This window comes from Carettochelys insculpta, chromosome 4 (genome assembly GCF_033958435.1).
Source record: "Carettochelys insculpta isolate YL-2023 chromosome 4, ASM3395843v1, whole genome shotgun sequence".
Lineage (NCBI taxonomy): Eukaryota > Metazoa > Chordata > Testudines > Carettochelyidae > Carettochelys > Carettochelys insculpta.
This window is the reverse complement of record NC_134140.1, coordinates 112,586,739-112,605,132: the sequence shown is the minus strand read 5'-3', so window position 1 is coordinate 112,605,132 and position 18,394 is coordinate 112,586,739. Positions and strand designations below refer to the sequence as shown.

The window sequence follows — 18,394 nt, the reverse complement described above, 5'->3', positions numbered from 1 at the left end:
AATTCTGTGAAGAGTCTGTGAGCACCGTGTTAGCTTGTGATTGGCTGATTTCATGTTAGCTAAGTTGGTACAGAAAGTTTGAGAGGAGAGCTCAGTAGCTGCTTAAAATAGTTTCACCAACTATCACTCTTCATGTTTCTAGGCTTTAGAGATAAAAGCCTCAAAGGCATAGAAATGTCTCCATGGCTGCTTTGGGGATGGAGCATCTATAGGGAAAAGGTAGTGGGTCTTCATCCACTGGTACCAAGTGTTCCCCCATGCCTTCCCCCACATCTCTGATGCACCATTAGCCGTGCTGACCTGCTTCTCCCCTGCCATCTTTGTGTTTCCAGAGTGCTGCAAACAACTGATTTGTAGCATTCAGGAAGCCCTGGTAGGGAGGGGCAGGGATGGGACGGGAGTGCTTGCGGGGGAAGAGGTAGGGTGGAGGAGGAAGAAGCCAGGTGGGTCGAGGGCTTGAAAACAAGGTGAGACTGTGGGTTCAGGGTGGAGTGAGAGTAGGGGCCTCTGTCCCTGTCCAGCAACCCCAGGCTGGAGGAGAAGTTGATACCTATGCTAAGATGTATTACAGGGATATTATTGGCACTGTTTTGACTTGATCTTTCAAAACCGAACTCTCAAGAACAGTTATGTCTTTTGAACTCAAACTTTATAGAACAAGTGGTAGGTTGGGACCTCAAAGTGGGTCATGACACTGTTTTAATGGGGACACCAGGGCTGGCATTAGATTTTCTGGGGCCAGGTGTGAAAAGCTGAAGTACTTTCAGCTTCAGTCCCACACAGGGGAGCTCAGGTTACAGGGCCCATGCCCCAGGGCTGAATTCCTTGAGCTTCTGCTTTGCCCCCACTGCACCTGGAGTGGTGGGGCTTAGGCCATAGGCTAAGGCTTTCTTTCCTCCGCTTGCAGTTGTGTAGTAATTTTTGTTGTTAGGAGTCATGGAGGAATGAAGTTTGAGAACTGCTGGCTTAGTCTAAAAGCAGAGACCTTTTGACCATGTCCCTTTTTGTAGGGTTGGGTAAGAGAAGCATGTGTTGCATGGGTTTTTTCTTGTGGTTTCAGGCCCCAGCGAAGTATGAGTCTTACTCATAACTACATTTCAAAACATGAACAGGTACATCTCTGAGATCTCTGAGAATACAACCTTTTTCTTCACTTTCAGAAATAGCTTTTGGATCTTATTGGGGGCTGCGGGGGGTGTTGATTATGTCTTTACTTCCTGTTTGGAGGAATGATATGGAGTATATGTTTATTATATTCATGTTTCCAGCAAGACCAATCTCATATGATCAAAGCAAATAAGTAAACGTTTTTTTTTTTTAAAAAAAAAAAGTAGTATGAGAGTTGTGGGTTTCTGAAAAGTCCCAGTAGCTGCTTGAGGAGAAGGCTTTGTAAATGTTTGCTGAAATGTCTGATGAATCAAGCCTGATACCTCTCAAACTAAGAAGTCAATACCAGGTCCTGCTTGTTCTCAGAAGGATGAATACTTTTCAAGCATTCGATGCTGGCTACCAATATAGAAAAATGAAATATCTTTGCTCTCTCTTTTGCTATCTAAACCTAATAATGAGACCCAGCAACAGTAGTAGGAAAGAATTGTCCGCCAGGAAAGCAAAAATCAAAATGAAAGCAGGAAAAAGCATTTGTTGACATTGTCTGAAAAAGACACATCTTGTTTTGGTTTTTTAAAAGGCTAAATCATGTCACAGATAGTCATCAAATATTTTAAAGGTATCTGAAACACACTAAATGAGCTACAATAACATTCCTCAGTTTCTGGTTATTCTTACTGGTTCCAGCTCAAGCAATAGTTCTATGCCTCAACACCAGATAGAGTTGACGTTATATTCCACACTCAGCCCTCTCATTAGATCCATTCCCTTCCATTAGCTTCATTGTATACTATAGAAACATATTTATTTTATTATTTAATACTCACAAAACCATAAATGATTCTTTGCTGTGAACTTACTGAAGGTCTCTAATGCTTCCTTCTTCCTTGCTCACTTTTTCCTGTATCTCAAAATAATACCAAAGGGCAACATGTTCCCCTCTCTTTCTGTGAAATCTTACAGTAGCCAACCTGCTGTGTGATTGAGGAAGTGAAGCAAACACACAGAAGTTCAACATGGATAGCATATATCACAGCAGATCCGGTTGATCCTCAGAGACCTCCTGCCTATTCTCCAAGGAGGGAAATACTGTTCTTCCATCCTCCCAGGAAATTATTCCAAGGAAAATTCCATCGCTATGGTTACACTGACACAAACTGCTGACAGCAGTATGCAAATAGGTGGTCTCAAAAATGCAAATGGACACTCATTTGCATATTTGCTCACCAGCAGGTGCAGACACTGGCACAAAAAAGCTGTGTAAAATATGGAGGTGCCGGCAAACCTACCCTTTGTCGGCAGCCTCTTATGCCTGGAAAAAATTAGGCATAAGAGGCTGACAACAAAGAGAGGGGCTTCGCCAGCACAGCCACATTTACACAGTGTTTTTTGTGCTGGTGGCGGTGTATGCTGGTGAGTGAATATGCAGATGAGTGGCCGTTTGCATTTCCGAGACCGCCCGTTTGCATACAGCTGCCGGCAGTTCAGGTCAGGGTATCCATAGCCCATGAATCCAGAACTTCAACTCCCTACGTGGAATAACCCAGTATGATTCTCCCCAGATTGCAAGAGCTTAAATTGTGTAGTGTTTGGCTGCATCTGCACTATGAGATAAAATAGAATTTATTAATATCAATTTTGTAATTCTGGAATTTGTAAGTTTGAATTTGACCATCCTCACCTCCTCACGTGCTCCTCACAAAGTCAATTTATTGCTGTCACACTCAATTGGCAAACATCAACTTTTGCAATAGTGCATTGTGGGAACCTATCCCACACATCCCTCATCCCTGTAGCATGTTGGCTATGCTTGCTGGTCTTGGACATCATCTTTCCAGTGGTTGCAAGTCCACAAATATCCGAGTTGTCGGGGTAGACTTCTTCCCGGTAGCTGCACGTCTTCAAGTGTTTTAGCCTCTGGGGAAGACTTCCTCCCAATGGCAGCAAGTACCTAAGTATCTTAGCCACCAGGGGAGACTTCCCCCCAGCAGCTGCAAGCCCCTGTATATCTTTCCCACCCTTGGAGCCTTAAATGGGCTCAGGCCAGGACATGGTGCTGCCTGGCAGCATGGTCAGCTCTGAACAGCAGGCACATGCTTTTATTGAGTCAGGGGCTACCCGCATGATGTGGCTGAGCACGGGAAGGACCCTGACCGCATGTTGCCTGTGGGGGAGGGAAGGGGATTCACGCACAAATGTAAATCACGGAGAAGAAGTATCTCATCGTCTTATGTAAGAACAACCCCCACAACAGCCTAGTTGCCGCATGGTGTGGCGGGACAGCAGTAGGTGCCAGGCAGAAACAGGAAAAAAAAAAAAGTTTGGAGACAAAACCACGAACTCCCTGCAGGGGCTATTTGTAATGGGCAGATGTGCTCACAGTGCTAATAGCAAAGAAGGAAAGACATTTCTCAGGCTGTTATACGAACATGAGCCCACAGCCACAGGTTAGCTGCTCCCACTTGGAAATTCATGGTCTTCCTCTTACCTAATTCCAGCATATCTGGAGAGCAGCAGCCAGAGTAGAACACTGAGGGGCATTGTGGGTTACATGAAGGACACCTCTGGAGGCTAATAAATTCAATTTTTAAAATGTGGCGCTTCCACGCTGGCCTTTAATCGAACTTCTGAATTCAAGCTGACCTGTCAGGTAACAGCAATATCGTAATCTCGATATTAGTGCTCCCAAAACCAAGCTAATGGCATTTACAATGAATACAGTCACGTGTTAATATCGAGCTAACTGCCTTAAATTCGAATTTATCTAGTAGTGTAAAGGCAGCCTTTGCCTTTCACTGGACATCTGTCTTTCACATCCATCTGCTTTCTATACTGGTTTCATATAGACCATTGAGTCAAGTTCCGAATTTCAGTCCTTATCCTCAAGGCAGTCAATGGCCTGGAGTCAGGAAACCCAAAATATCATCTGAAGCTCCAGGATGTGGTCTTCTGATTGATAACTCTCCTGTTCAAGCGTACTGAAGTTTTCTACTACAGAGTTAAGGCTTGTATGTGCAGCAAAGAGAGCTCTCTTGGATAGCAGTCATAAACTGTGAAACTGTCCCACAGGAACTAAGAACCATTACAAACTTCACCGTCTCCCACACTACCTTCAAGAGACAAGTCTGTGACTGGGTTTCTTTAACATAAAAACATAGGTACATAAACATTTGCAAGCAAATTTCCTAAACAAAACACTATACTGAGCGTATAGGTTTCTTTCTTGTTAGAAGTTGAGAGAATCAATGAATCACGCATGAAAAATATTAGTCATCTCACTTAATATACACGTGGTGCTCAGATACCACAGTAAGGAGGGCAGTGTAAGAATCCATGGGAAATTATTATGCTCAAAAAGTTTCCCAGTTTGGGTGATGTGATTGATATTTCAGGGCTTTACTCCCATTCCTAATTATATAGAAATCCTTCAAGATAGGTTAGAATTTATGTATTCAAAACAAAAAATTTGTGTGCTGGGGAATTGTTCAAAAGGCGTTTTCTACTTGCTTTACTTTGAAAATGGATTAAGTACTTTTAGTTTGGAACTGAATACATTAGTCATTTGGAGGGGATTTTTTAAGACTTCCGAAGGGGTGAATTTTTATGTAATCCCTGAAAAAAGCACCCAACCTAGTTACATGCACAAAGCTGAATGTTTGCATGCTAAAGGCAGATTGTGTAAGTAACACACTGCGTGTATGGAGAGATCACTGTTGCCTTTTACTGCTATTGAGTACAAAAGAGTTTGAGTGAGAGGTGCCTGTGTTTTTGGTGCCAAAATACTTGTGTTTGATGCCTGCTAATGACCACGATGCCTCTATATATAGAGCTACAATGTTTGTGTTAGTTCTTGTTAAGAAAAGTCTGTATTTTTTGAAATTCCTTGTCTTCCTGGTAGTATGTCAGGATCCAAATAGCTACACTTCAGTTCTAATAATAAAGTTATCCAGTGCATCATTTTAGGACCACTGTTTAATTTTTAATAGCAAAGCACAATAAATGGTAGACACATGGAAAATGTTATATATTGCCCCTACATTTGTTTTATGAGTAATGTCTGATAAACATTCTAACTACAGATTCTGCATGCATTATCATGTATCAGAAAAAGAAATGTGAAAAAGCTTGTTTCCCTCATGAAGTTCTTTTGTGAGAATAAGGCTGTCTACCCGTGCAACTTCGAAGTGCCCTTGCTCCCAAAATGAAAAATGGTAAATAACTGTTTATTTACTAGATAATTAACTTTTCTCACTTGATTTGCATTAAGTTGTATTAGGGTAGTAACTGGAATGTAATTAAAAACAAAAGAACATATTTAAGTTTTATTTAAATATTTAATTATAATAAATTGTACGTACGATTCAGGGAGTAAGGGAACTTCGAAGTTGTGTGGGTACTTCAAAGTGCCCACGATTACACGGCATGCCAGCGCTTCAAAGTTTGCAACTTCAAAGTTGCTACGGGGAGAATTAGGCTAAAGAGGTGCTGCATACTCGTCGCAGCACTTCATTAGTATTCTCTGCTCAGGCTGATTACCATGCTACCTTCGAAGAAGGGGGCTAGTGTAGACACAGCCTGAGTGAATAAGGTAATTTTATTTTATTGGACCAGCTTCTGTTGGCAACAGATACAAGCTGCTTTGCGTTGAGCCACCTGGAGCTTACATATGCCCTTTGTCAGCCCCAGGTAGTGAATGATACAGTAATCAAATCTGCAGATTATAAATGTATGGAGCTTATGCATCATAAATAGGGCTCCATGTGTGTAACAGAAGTCATGGATTCTGTGCCTTCCTACAACCTCTGTGACTTCTGCAGCAGCTAGAAAGGTGGGCTGACCCTGGGTCTGCCCAAGCCATTATCTCCCTGCCAGCAAAGGCCTCCCAGATGCATTCTCAAGAAGTGCCCGCCACCTCCCGCCGCCACCACCAAGATTTAGTTAGGGTTATAAGTCATGGACAGATCATGGGTTGTGAATTTTTGCTTATTGCCAATGACCTGTTCATGACTTTTACTAAAAATACGCTTGACTAAATCATAGCCGTAATCATTCTCCAGCAGGAGTGGGCTCAATCACCTATTTGCAGTACTGCTGTAGAAGTACTGTGTGCTAACAGATTGCCTAGTTAGCTTCTAGTTGGAAGGAGACACTGTAGTTCTTTCTGCTGTTTCTGTGTACATGTTTCACAGTAGTGATGAGTCCAACAGGACCCAGAGACTTCACACGACCTTCACAATTGACTAGCAAACATCATTCAGAGGAGAGGGAGGTTAATGTTCTAGCATTCAAAATGTTTCCCTCTCCCTATCCCATCATTTCTATTTAGTTTGTCCTTTAAGGGCTTTTCAATCATTGCTTTGCTTAGAAAACTCATAAAATAATAATTAGATTGAATTAAATATTAGTGGGCTAAATGGAGGAAAATGGATTTAGACTCAGAAACAATTTTCCTTCCATTTGTGGCAATGGAATTTGGCATTGGTAGTGAGCCAGTTTGTGGCATAAATAATTGTATAGGGCCACATCTGCATGGGTAGCTTCTGCCAACAAAAATGAGCTTTTCTTGACAAAACTTGCCAAGCGTCTGCACGGTTGAAGTGCTCTGTTGAGAGTTTGTCGACAAAACTCAGCTGTTCAGCCAGTGGCATTACCTCTCCCTGATCAGGTCTAACACCTCTGTTGACAATGTTTTGTTAACAAAGTGCCTGTGTAGACACTTCTGTCAACAGAGAGGTTTTCTGGTTCCCCAGGCAGCCCTGTTTGCAGAGCTTCTGGTCAGATGTTCTATCAAGACAGGGCAGGACAGTCTGACTGCTCTCTTTTGACAGAGTGGCTTACTCTTTCAGTCTATTTTTGGCTGGGTCTGTATGGTGTGGCTTTCCCAGCAGATCCATGCTAATGAGCAGCCTCGAAATTGCTAATGGCCACTCATTAGCATGGTTCTGCAGCTCCTTAATGTAGCTGCACGAGTGCTCAGTCTCAGCAGAGGGGTGTGCCAGCAGTAAAGAGGCCGTGTGGATCTGCTCCTGCCAGCAAAAAGCCCCTCTATCATCAGACCCTTATGCCTGAATTATGACCAATACTGTAAGTAAGTATTAGCTCCACTTCTATTTAAAAACAAACAAAAAAAAAAAAAACCTCTCTTCACAGTTGAAGTTAGGGGAAAAGCAGGTTTGTACTTATTGTGCTGAGATCTTTTTTCTCCTCCCGTTTTCCCAAAGAAGTCTTCTATTTTTCCCTTTTTGACTTTCTCTCCCTTTTCCAATGGTGCTGGAACGTTGGGCCACATCTCCTTTGGATCCTGTCAATACACCAGGTTTAGTTTCTGCCCCAAAAATGTAGGTGGATGCTCCAAATTTTTCTTTTCAATGCCTAATTCTCTAGTCATGTAAAGGTCACTTGGTGACTCATTTTTCCAGTCAGATTCTTATTCATTTCCCACATTTTTGCTTGACAATAAATTTTCATAATTGGTTTTTAGCTCATTGGAAAATATTGTTAATAATCTTTGTGATGAAGGATGAAAGCCACAGACTCCTGCCTGTCATTGAAAAGTTATCGCCCTTTATTTACAACATGCATTTGCAGTCTACTCATACATTCCGGGAGAGGGTTTTTTAAAAAATATTTTAACATTATAAAGGAAATTTAACAACATTTAACAAAATGTAAAATTAAAAAGTGGTCTTTTGTTACAATTAGACTAGAGAACTAGGAGCCAGATTTGTGCTCTGGTCCTGCAAAAATCACTTAGACCTAAATTACCAGAGAGTCCACTAATGCCTCTCTTTTGGGGAGCACTCCCATTAAGACATGGAAAGCTAATTGTTAGAATTGCTAAGCATATGCAGCCTTTATTAGCTATACTTGCAATTTTGAGTACTCAGCACAAGTGACAGGCTGGCCACAGATGTCTGACATTGAGCATCCAGAATCAGAGGCAGCCAGAATTAGTCAGCCTTGAACTGTGCCTTCTCTGACCCTCAGTAATACTGTGCAAAATTTCTGTGATTCTTGATTCATGCATGTTTGTAAAAAATTTGAGATCTTTGGAAAAGACGTTCTCTAAATGTGTGATATGTGTTTGTTATTGCTTAATAAGTGCTAATAGCTTTGCTCAAATTGCCAAAAGCCTAGAATATTCAGAATACAAGCAGAATACAAGATTTAAATCACCAAACAGAATGCCTTGATTTAGCTCAGTGATTTTAATCATCTTTTCCGTTTGAACTTCAGTTACTTTTCTAAAGAAAGAGGCATTCTTATTAGTTGACATAACCATTAAATCATGTTGATTTACGATTAAATAGAACACTTACCATAATCTGATGCATCTTTTTCCTATGTAGAAGGGTACATGATATCTACATACATTTATTTAACCAATTATATAACTTCATATTTTTATTCTTCTTAATAGTACATTTTAGTATGTTAGAAAATTGTGATAATTGCTTATTTACTAGATAATGCAAATCATGTGCAAAAAATTAATTGAGTTTTATTAGGGTAGTAATTGGAGTGTAATTAAAAACAAAAGAGGATATCTAAGTTTTACTTAAATATTTTAATTATAATAGATTTGGGTCTTAATGTATTATACATATAATTCAGATTTCATTTCAAACATGTTTATTTTAAAAAAGAAGATCATATAATTTAAATTAATCAATAAAAACTATTATTAAAAATCCAATTTCAATAAAAAAATTATTTTTATCCATCCTTGTGAAAACAGAGACAAAATTTATTATTAGTTTTAATGGCATTAGGAGAGATGAATTTTGAGCCTCATACTTTGTTTGGGATTTTCAATTCAATAGGAGTTGAAAGGGGAAACCTTATCTGTGTTCTGAGTCCGACTGTTTGGAAGTGCTGAGCAATTTTAGGACAGTGGATGATATTAATGTTACAATAGGGTAGTAAAGAGAGAGGATGTAATAGCTTTAATAATGAAAGTATATTATTTTTCATTTTAAAGTGTGCTAATGTTATTTTGGTACAGGTATTATTATTATCTCATACTGAAAAATATACCTCAGTCAGTGAACAATCATCTTCATTCAGCTCTTAAAATGGCGGAAGACGATTCCTTTATCATGGGAGGATCTGATCATCAAGTAAGTATTAACACATAGTTCATAGGCACTCAAGGGGCCATAAGCATATTCTGTCTGGCTATCTTAGTTGTTTGTGATGTGCCCATTCCCATAGTATCTAAACTTTCCATAGTCTGACAACATCAAAGGGAAAAAATATGTCTCATTAAGAAACCAGTATCAGTAAAACGTAAATTTCTCTTACCATAGGGCTCACTTTGACACCTATGTAAATGTGACTTTAAAAGAATTTCTTACATTTGTTTTTATTTCCTAGCTGCATGATCCAAACTTACACTGCATTTAAGTCAGTGATGGCTATGACTGAACAAAGTTAAGATAAGAAATAAAAATGCTCCTTTTTGTACTTCTCTGAGGATTGTTGATATGATATTGGCTGCAGTGTTCTTTCATTCACAGCCATTTCAGTGAGACTCCAGAACTCCAAAAGTCTTCTGGGATTATATTTTTAAGACTGTCTCCTGAGCCATGACATTTAGAAACATACTTTTTAAAAATAAAAGTGCATCGTCCTACCTATTCACCTGACTCCAGGGATTTAAGAGTAATGTTAAATATTCTCAAACTTTGCAATATAATCCCGATGGTTGGTTACAATGAGAATAGGACTAACTTTCCTCAGAGTGTATAAAAAAGAAATGTGAAATCCTCATTCCACTGTACTGGCAGAGTCAGTCCAACAAGTTGATCGAGACTGGTAGATGAACTGTGATGAAAGTACAATAGGACTGGCTGCTCATATGTTAATTGCTGTCCCAATAACAAGTGCCACATCATTCAGTTCAGGAAGATTGTCTTTTCTGTCATATTAAATACCCCTTGAAGCAAATTTCTTGATTTCCAAGAGGTTATGTTCCTCATTTTTATGTCTAGAGACTTTTTTGTTTTGTGCTTCTCCTCCTATTTGAAAACTGAGATGTGGTACTATTTGCAGTAGATCAGAAAGGCTGTCTTAACTGTATTTTTTAGTATTCAATGAGAACTTTTTTGTTGAACCCAACAAAGCTGTTTCTGTCATTGTAACAAGATGTGTCCTGTGCAAATATGTTTTAAATGAAGACTGTGGTTAAATCATTGTTAAATCAGGGGATTGGGAATTGGAACTCTTGCTGGGCCACTGACTCTCGGTATGGTCTTGGACAAGTCACCTGGGGATAGATTTTTAAGCTCTCAGAGGCCACTGTTGGGGCCAGATTTTCAAAAGAGGTCAACTTCCAAGCACTTCTGAGTAATTTGTCCTGTGGTCCATGCACAGTAACATGTTGCACTGCTCTGCAACCCCTTTCCATGCTTGCCTCAGAGCTACAGGTTACACTGGTGAAAGTTCTGAGCCTTGTCTACACGACCAAGTCCACAGGAGATGCCACAAAATGGCTATGTATACATGGTAATCAGCCTGAGTGGAGAATACCAGTGAAGTGCTGTGATGAATATGCAGCACTTCATTAGGCTAATTCTCCCTGTGGCAACTTCGAAGTGTCAAATTTCAAGGTGCTGGCATGCTGTGTATCTGTGGGCACTCTGAAGTGCCCATGCTACTTCAAAGTGCCTTTACTTCCAAAATTTTGGGGAAGTAAAAGCAGTTCAAAGTAGTGTGGGCACTTTGAAGTGCCAGTAGCTACATGGCATGCCAGCACTTCCAAGTTTGACACTTGGAAGTTGCCACGGGGAGAATTAGCCTGATGAAGTGCTGCATATTCATCACAGCAGTTCATTAGTATTCTCCACTCAGGCTGATTACCACGCCCCCGCAAGTGTAGACATAGCCAGTGTGTTGGTGTGGCCGGGTCTTTTAAACTCTTTGATCTTTGGTTTAGCCTACTTGTGAAGCAGGTGTGGATCCTTATTCCTATCTCAGATGTACACTGGGGACTCTAATTAATAATTTCAAAGAGCTTTGAAATCCTTTGTTGAAGGATACTATATGAGTGTAAAAGTTGTTTTCTGTGTTAATAATCATGAACTTTGTTTCAATACAGATGTTTGCAATGGATCAGTTCTTGGGAGTGAATGCACTATTTAATAATACAGGCTTCATTACCTCAGAGTTAGCACTACGAACAGGTGAGAGCCATTGCTATTTGGTCATGGTGATTTATCTACCTGTTGTTTCTTCCTCTGTGTGTGTGTGTGTGTGTGTATTATGCTGTATTATGAAACACCTTTAATTTTTTAACCTTACTTTCTCATGTTATTATTAAAATACCAGTTTTTAAAACACTTTTAAGTAGTGGTGGGCAACCAGCAGCTCACAGACGGCACATGGCTTGTCAAGATAAGCCACTAAGGGGCCACCAGAGAGTTTGTTTACCTTGTGTCGGCAGGTATGGCCACCCGCAGCTCCCAGTGGCAGCGGTTCACTATTCTTGGCCAGTGGATCCTGTGGGAGCCAGCAGCCAGGAAATCCCTGTGGTTTGTGCCCCTTCATGCAGCTGAATCACAGCCAATGGGAGCTGTGGGTGGCCGTACCTGTGGACGAAAGGTAAACACTGTCTTGGCTGTCACCCAGTGGTTTACCCTGATGAGCCACGTGTGGCCCACAGGCTGAAGGTTGCCAACTACTCCCTACGAGAGTTCACCGAACCAAACCTCACTTGTGAGAAGAATCTGTGACTGTTCAACTACCAAGGATATGTCTATGCCTAAAATAGAAACTGAATGTTTTAGTCACTTAAATGTTCTGATTGACCAAACATCAATAAATGATGTGTTGTATTTTTGAAGGGACAGTAGCATTGTTCGATGCCTCCAGTTGCTGAAGTGCCTGTGTAACTGCCCAAAGGCAATCTTCAACCTGGGAAGCTTAGTGCAGGCACCTCTACAGCCTGAGCTAAAGGCCAGCTGCCTCTCAGCTTGTGCTGTAGAGGATACTTATTCTTTCTCTGTGGTTTAGGTACCCCTACTTGGGATAGTTAACTTACACATAGGTGTGTGTGTTACACCTGGACAGCGTAATGTACATTTTTGCATGCTATCTAGTGCTATGTTTTACTTCTAGTCTTTTTAAGGGTATACTGTTCTTACTAATGAAACCTACAGTATATTCAGCTTCCTGTATCATTTGAATCTGTTTTCCTTCTCGGTGACGTCTGTATTTCCTGTAAAGTATCGTGTTGATATTAAAAGCACCTAACAGTTTCCTGAATGTCGATACAATATTGAAAATGTAGAGCCAAATTCTGGTTTTGCACCCCCGCATGTCCCCCGCCCCGCAACCTCTGGAAAAAAAAAGACTATTTTAAGTCAGTATTCAGATCAATTGTTTACCATGCTGAAATCTTTTGGCAGAAATCAGGAAAAGAATAAACATATGTTGATTAATATTAGCTGGTAATTTGTTGTTGGAGGCTTTTTCAAATGTCGTTGTCAATACTATTATTCATTTGATAGAGTCCTGAGTCTCCCCTGTCTAATCTATTGGATTAATAGTGTTGGAGGAGAAAAGAACTCTGAATCCTTATTTATCAATAATCTTGTTAGAATTTTTTCTCTGACCTGTTGCTAATGCCTTTGTTGCTGATTCTCCATTGCAGCTTGCATGCTGCCATTATTTTTCTGGTGATCCATTTCAGTCCACATTTTATCAGGGTATGTCTGGTATTTTATGCATCACAGGTTGCTCTGTAACACAGAAAACAAAAGTGCAGTTTGTTGCTGTCAAATTTGCAAATGCATCCAACAAAGGGCATAAGAGTAAAATCCATCCTTGAGCACAGGGCTGTCTAAATCCCATTTAAACTTAATTTTAAGGGCTCAAGTGATGCTTCTCTGCACAGAGGTAAAATTCACCTTAAAAGAATGAGAATACAGCAGAGGTTAGGTATTTGTTGTCGGTTTAATAATATGACTTATTGTAAGTTGCTGTATATTTTTATAGGATGAGTGAATATAATAAGTTCAGAAATTGCTTCTGGTGCAAAGTGATATTGTTTCAAGAGAAAGTATGGCTCTGAGCAACAAATATGCTAATTTGCAAATATTCAGTAAAAATTTTTGCCATCAATTGATGAACCAAAGTTTTGTTTGTTTGTTTGTTTTAACAGAGACTGCTTTAATGTCTAAGATTTAACTGCAGCCCTTAGAGGCTTAGTGTAGAATAGACCCCTGGTTATTTGCCTTCCTTCCCTCCCTGCGCCATACACATACACTTCCCTAAGTCTAGCTGGGAGGCATCTGGTTATTAATGTGGAACAGTTCTGAGTACCAGGTCTTAATTTTGAAATTATCAGTGTTGCACATGCTTCTGGGTCTTCCTGCAGTGATATGTTTCCCACTGCATGTAGGTTTTTGTTTTTTTTTTAAATTTACCACCTTCACTTCTGAAGCAGCCAATCTCAGTCCATACAGATTGAGCTAAAACAAATATTTCAGGCACAGAAAAGTTATTTTTTTTTAAAATCACAAGGGGGCTGGTGTTCAAACTGCACAAGCTAACACATGTTAAAATACAATTTTTCCTCTCCTAACTGCTGACCTGATTATTTGGTGACTTTCTCATCCTCTTTCCGTATTTTTCTTTGTGCTATGTATTACTGGAAGATTATTGACAAATTTACTGAGTATGTTTGGGGACTGCTTGGGTACTCACCTAAGTAAATATTATAATGGAATTTCAGAAGAGCTGATCACCCATAGTTTCCACTGACTTTGGCTGCGGGTACACTACAAGATAAATTTGAATTTAAGGCAGTTAGCTCGATATTACCATTGGCTGTCTTCACTGTAAATGCCTTTAGCTCAATTTAGGGAGCCCTGATATTGAGATTACAAAATCGCAGTTACCTGACGGGTAACAGAGAGAAAGCCGTGCTAGTCTATATACTATCAAAACAAAAAAGCAGTAAAGTAGCACTTTAAAGACTAACAAAATACTTTATTAGGTGAGCTTTTGTGGGACAGATCCACTTCTTCAGACCATAGCCAGACCAGAACAGACTCAATATTTAAGGTACAGAGAACTAAAAATGGTAATCAAGGTGGACAAATCAGAAAAAAAATTATCAAGGATCAGAAAGTAGAGGGGCTGGGGCGGGGGGGGGCGGGGCAGGAGGAATCAAGAATTAGATTAAGCCAAGTATGCAAACAAGCCCCTATAATGACCCAGAAAATTCCCATCCTGGTTCAAACCACATGTTAATGTGTCGAATTTAAATATAAAAGAGAGTTCAGCAGCCTCTCTTTCAAGAATGTTGTGAAAATTCCTCTTCGGTAAGACGCAGACTTTTAAGCCATTAACAAAATGGCCCATTCCATTAAAATGTTGACTAACAGGTTTGTGGGTATGGAGTGTTTTTATATCTGTTTTGTGCCCATTAACTCTGTTGTCTAAAACGCTCTTGATTCCTCCTGCCCCGCCCCCCCCCAGCCCCTCTACTTTCTGATTTGCTCACCTTAATAATTTTTTTTTCCTGATTTGTCCACCTTGATTACTATTTTTGGTTCTCTGTACCTTAAATATTGAGTCTGTTCTGGTATGGCTATGATCTGTGCCACTAAAGCTCACCTAATAAATTATTTTGTTAGTCTTTAAAAGTGCTACTTCACTGCTTTTTTGTTTTGATAGTTACCTGACAGGTATAGTGTCAAGCTCAAATTCAGAAGTTCAATGAAAGGCCAGTGTGGAAGCACCATGTCTTAAAATCGAATTTATTAGCCTCCAGAGGTGTCCCATGTGTAACCCACAATGCCTAACACTGCTCCTCTCTGGCCGCTGCTCTCTGGTAACAGGAAGACAGTGAATTTCCAAATGGGAACAGCAAGCCTTTGGCTGTGGGCTCATGTTAACATGAGAGCCCGAGAAATGTCTTTCTTTCTTTGCTGTAAGTGCTGTGAGCACATGTCCCCATTATGAATAATCCCTGCAGAGAATTTGTGTTTCTCACTGTACACTTGGTATATTTTTTTTTTGTGCTGCCTGGTGCCAGCCGCTGCTCTGCCACACCATGTGGCAATAAGGCGGTTGTGGGGATCGTGTTTGCATAAGAGGCTGAGAAACTTCTTCTCAGCAGTTTACATTTGTGCGTGAACCCCTTCCCCTCCCCACACAGGCGCCAGGCAGTCTGGGTCTTCCCTGTGCTGTGCCACATCACGTGGGTAGCCCCCAGCCCAATAAAAGGATGTGCCTGCTGTTGGGTGCTGACCGTGCTGCCAGGCAGCACCATGTCATAGATTGCACGTGTTTAGGGCTCCAAGGGCGGGAAAGATCTTCAGGGACTTGCAGCCACCGTGGGGAAGTCTCCCCCAACAGGTAAGATATTTGGGGGCTTGCTGCCACTGTTGGGAAATCTCCCCCGTTGGCTAAGATACTCAGGAAGGACCACGTCAGTTGGCTCCCCACTGAACCCCCACATGCCCACAGCGTGGCTTGCTCCTACCTGGGGGAAGTCTCCCCAAGAGGCTAAGATACCCGGGCGGTCCATTCCAGCTACTTTAGCGGCCGCAGACCACAGCACCCCCCCAACACCCAACCAAAAATATTTTCAGAAGCTTGCTGTTCATTGCAGACACCGTCTGGTTTTATATTTCGGTTACAAAAATCTTTTTGCTAATATCTGCTGTCTGTCTTCATGCTTTAAACCCCTGAGAAACACGGTGCTTGGGGTGTCTAGTTGAGATTCCTGTTTGTAGTATAAGTTCGGTGCATGGTATTTCACTGACATCACCTGTGTTAGTAATATCTGTGTAGTGTAGGCGAAAGTCAAAAACTCTTTTTTTTCCTAGACTTTTCTATCCTCTTTCTTCTAAATTTAGAATACAGTCTGGGCCACTGTATTATTTTCAGGGATCACACGTAATGATGGGAGGTGGGACACTCAGTGAATGGCCAGTTGAGACCACTCATTGCACAGAAGCCTTATAGTGCTCAATCAGCCCCTCTCTTTTCTGAAAAACTCTCCTATCTTCTTCTTCATGCTTTTTGGGGTCCTGGTATTAGTTTCAATAGAATCAAAAATCTTTTTTCCTAGACTTTTCTATCCTCTTTCTTCTAACTTTGAGAATACAGTCAAGGTTCCTGTATTATTTTCAGGGATCAGATGCAATCATGGAAGGGGGGACACTCAGTGGATGGCCAGTTGAGAATTCAGCTACAGAAGAAAGACATTTTTGTAGACATTTTTTGCCGTCTGTGTGGATGCCCTACTTTTCCTCCCTTTCAACGAGAAAAATGGATGTTCACTTAGCAGTGGAGGGGAATGAAGAAAAAGCAATGTGAGAAGATGATGTCCAAGACCAGTGAGCATACCCGGAATGCTGCAGGGATGAGGGAAGTGTGGGATAGGTTCCCACAATGCACTACTGCAGCAGTTGATGTTTGCCAATATAGTGTGGCAGCAATGAGTTGATTTTGTGAGGAGCATGTGGGAACTGAGGGTGGTCAAATTAGAACTTATAAAGTCCAGAATTACAAAATCAATATTAATAAATTTGAATTTATCTCGGAGTGTAGACACAGGCTTATTCATAGTCATTCAACTTCTGGAGTAGAGTCTCCATAGCAAATCCTTTTGTTCTTTGGACTATGGTGTTATCATTTCTATGTGTCTGCTCTTAAGCAACATTTTAATTTAGTATTGTGAGATTGGGACTCTATTTTAGCCATTGAAAACAGGAATTAACACTCAGTTGAGATTACTTGCAGTTTTGTAATGGGATTTTCAAAAGTGTCCATGATTGGTTCAATTCAGCTCTGATTGAAATCTCCTTGGTTTTGTTTTTGTTTTTTGATTTGTATGTTTTGTTTTTTTTACAACATATTTCAGTCAGGGCAGAATTAAGCCAACGTAGAGTGCTTTGGGAAATCCTATGTTGTTCTTTTTGTTTGCACGTGTGTCTGTCACTCCATCTAAGAAACTGATCCTCCAACAGGCCTGAGATGCTTCCCTGCTAGTCTTCCAAATGAAGCACTTTGACAGCCAGGTGGGGAGAAACAGCAGTGGGATGTGTTCAAGAAGAAGCTTCTTGTGGCAGTGTTCTGAATAAAGAAACTGGAGAACAAGACAGCTAATAACTGCCGGGGATGCAGCCCCATCACTTAAATCTTCCACGACAATGGCTGAGTTAGTGCTTTGATAAGGAGCAGGTTTAATGTATAACCATGGCCTGTAGTGCCCTTTGAGTGTCATTGAAACAACTAATAAAAAAAAGAGGGAGTTTAGGGACTTTCTGAGAAATAGTTGTGCGTATGATTGTAAATACGGAAAGCAGGGCCAAAGCCCTTTTGAGCAAGTTAGACGTTCAGTGCAGGGACTGCAGTTTTTGCTGCTTCTCTACCACCTCCTCCTCACTGTGACAGCCAGGAAGGGCCCATTCACAGTCTTTCCCGCAACATATAGAAGAAAATGTGTGCAGAGTGGCAGTTTGGATAATGTGTTTGTATAAGCTTAGGGAGAAATCCAATTTTTAAGGCCTCTATCTAAGGCTGTCATCTTCAGTGTGGATTAAACCTTCCATTGTACAGCAGAAGACGGACTGTGCGTGCAAATCGGAAGTTGAATAGCTGCACCTGGCAGCTGCCAAGGACATTGTCTTACTAATGACTCTTACCCACTGAAGCCTGATCTACACCCAGTAGCCATAGGGTAGGTGTGTGTGCTAGAGAATGCAAAATCCCCTGGAGGAGGGCAGGAGGAGAAAAGGGGTGACAGACTGTTTGTAGAAAGAAACTTGCACTCTAAACAAGGAACCCACATCGCCACCAGAAAAAGAAGAGCCTCTGGATGAGAAGGGCAGGAAAGCCTTGTCTTCTTCCAGGACGCTAGTGAAAACCGCGAAAGAGTCTCAGGAATGAGGAGAACTCTGAGGGGGAAAGGGATTGCCTATAGGTTTTGTTGTCTAACCTACTTCTATAACTCTTATGCTGTCTGTGAGGGGTGTGTGTGTGCGCGCGCATGCGTAAGACATTACTTGGCTTTAACTGTTGTGTGCCTCTGATGAGAGAAGGTATAAACCAGAGTGCCCACAAGCTTAGGGCTCTGGGAAAAACATTTGTAAGCTGCAGCGTGGGTTGGGAGGTCTGTGGCACTGATTTCATGATGTACGTATCTGTTTGGTGGGGTTCAACAGCCAGTGGGGTGTCAGACCAGCAATGTTCACCTGGGAATGCACATGAGCGACCCAGAACTGGGAACAATGATCAGTCACTGCCCAGATCCAAGGAAATTAGC

The 18,394-nt window shown here is 41.0% G+C and overlaps 1 protein-coding gene across 1 annotated transcript in view; it reads left to right on the top strand.

The window, feature by feature from the left end:
• NFKB1 (nuclear factor kappa B subunit 1) overlaps nucleotides 1–18,394 on the top strand; it is a 97,072-nt gene that overhangs the window by 21,029 nt on the left and 57,649 nt on the right. Inside the window, exons 2-3 of the mRNA XM_074993503.1 lie at nucleotides 9,116–9,230; nucleotides 11,210–11,294. Of these exons, the coding sequence (XP_074849604.1) occupies nucleotides 9,186–9,230; nucleotides 11,210–11,294 (130 nt within the window). The 5' untranslated portion in view covers nucleotides 9,116–9,185. The remainder of the gene's footprint in view (nucleotides 1–9,115; nucleotides 9,231–11,209; nucleotides 11,295–18,394) is intronic.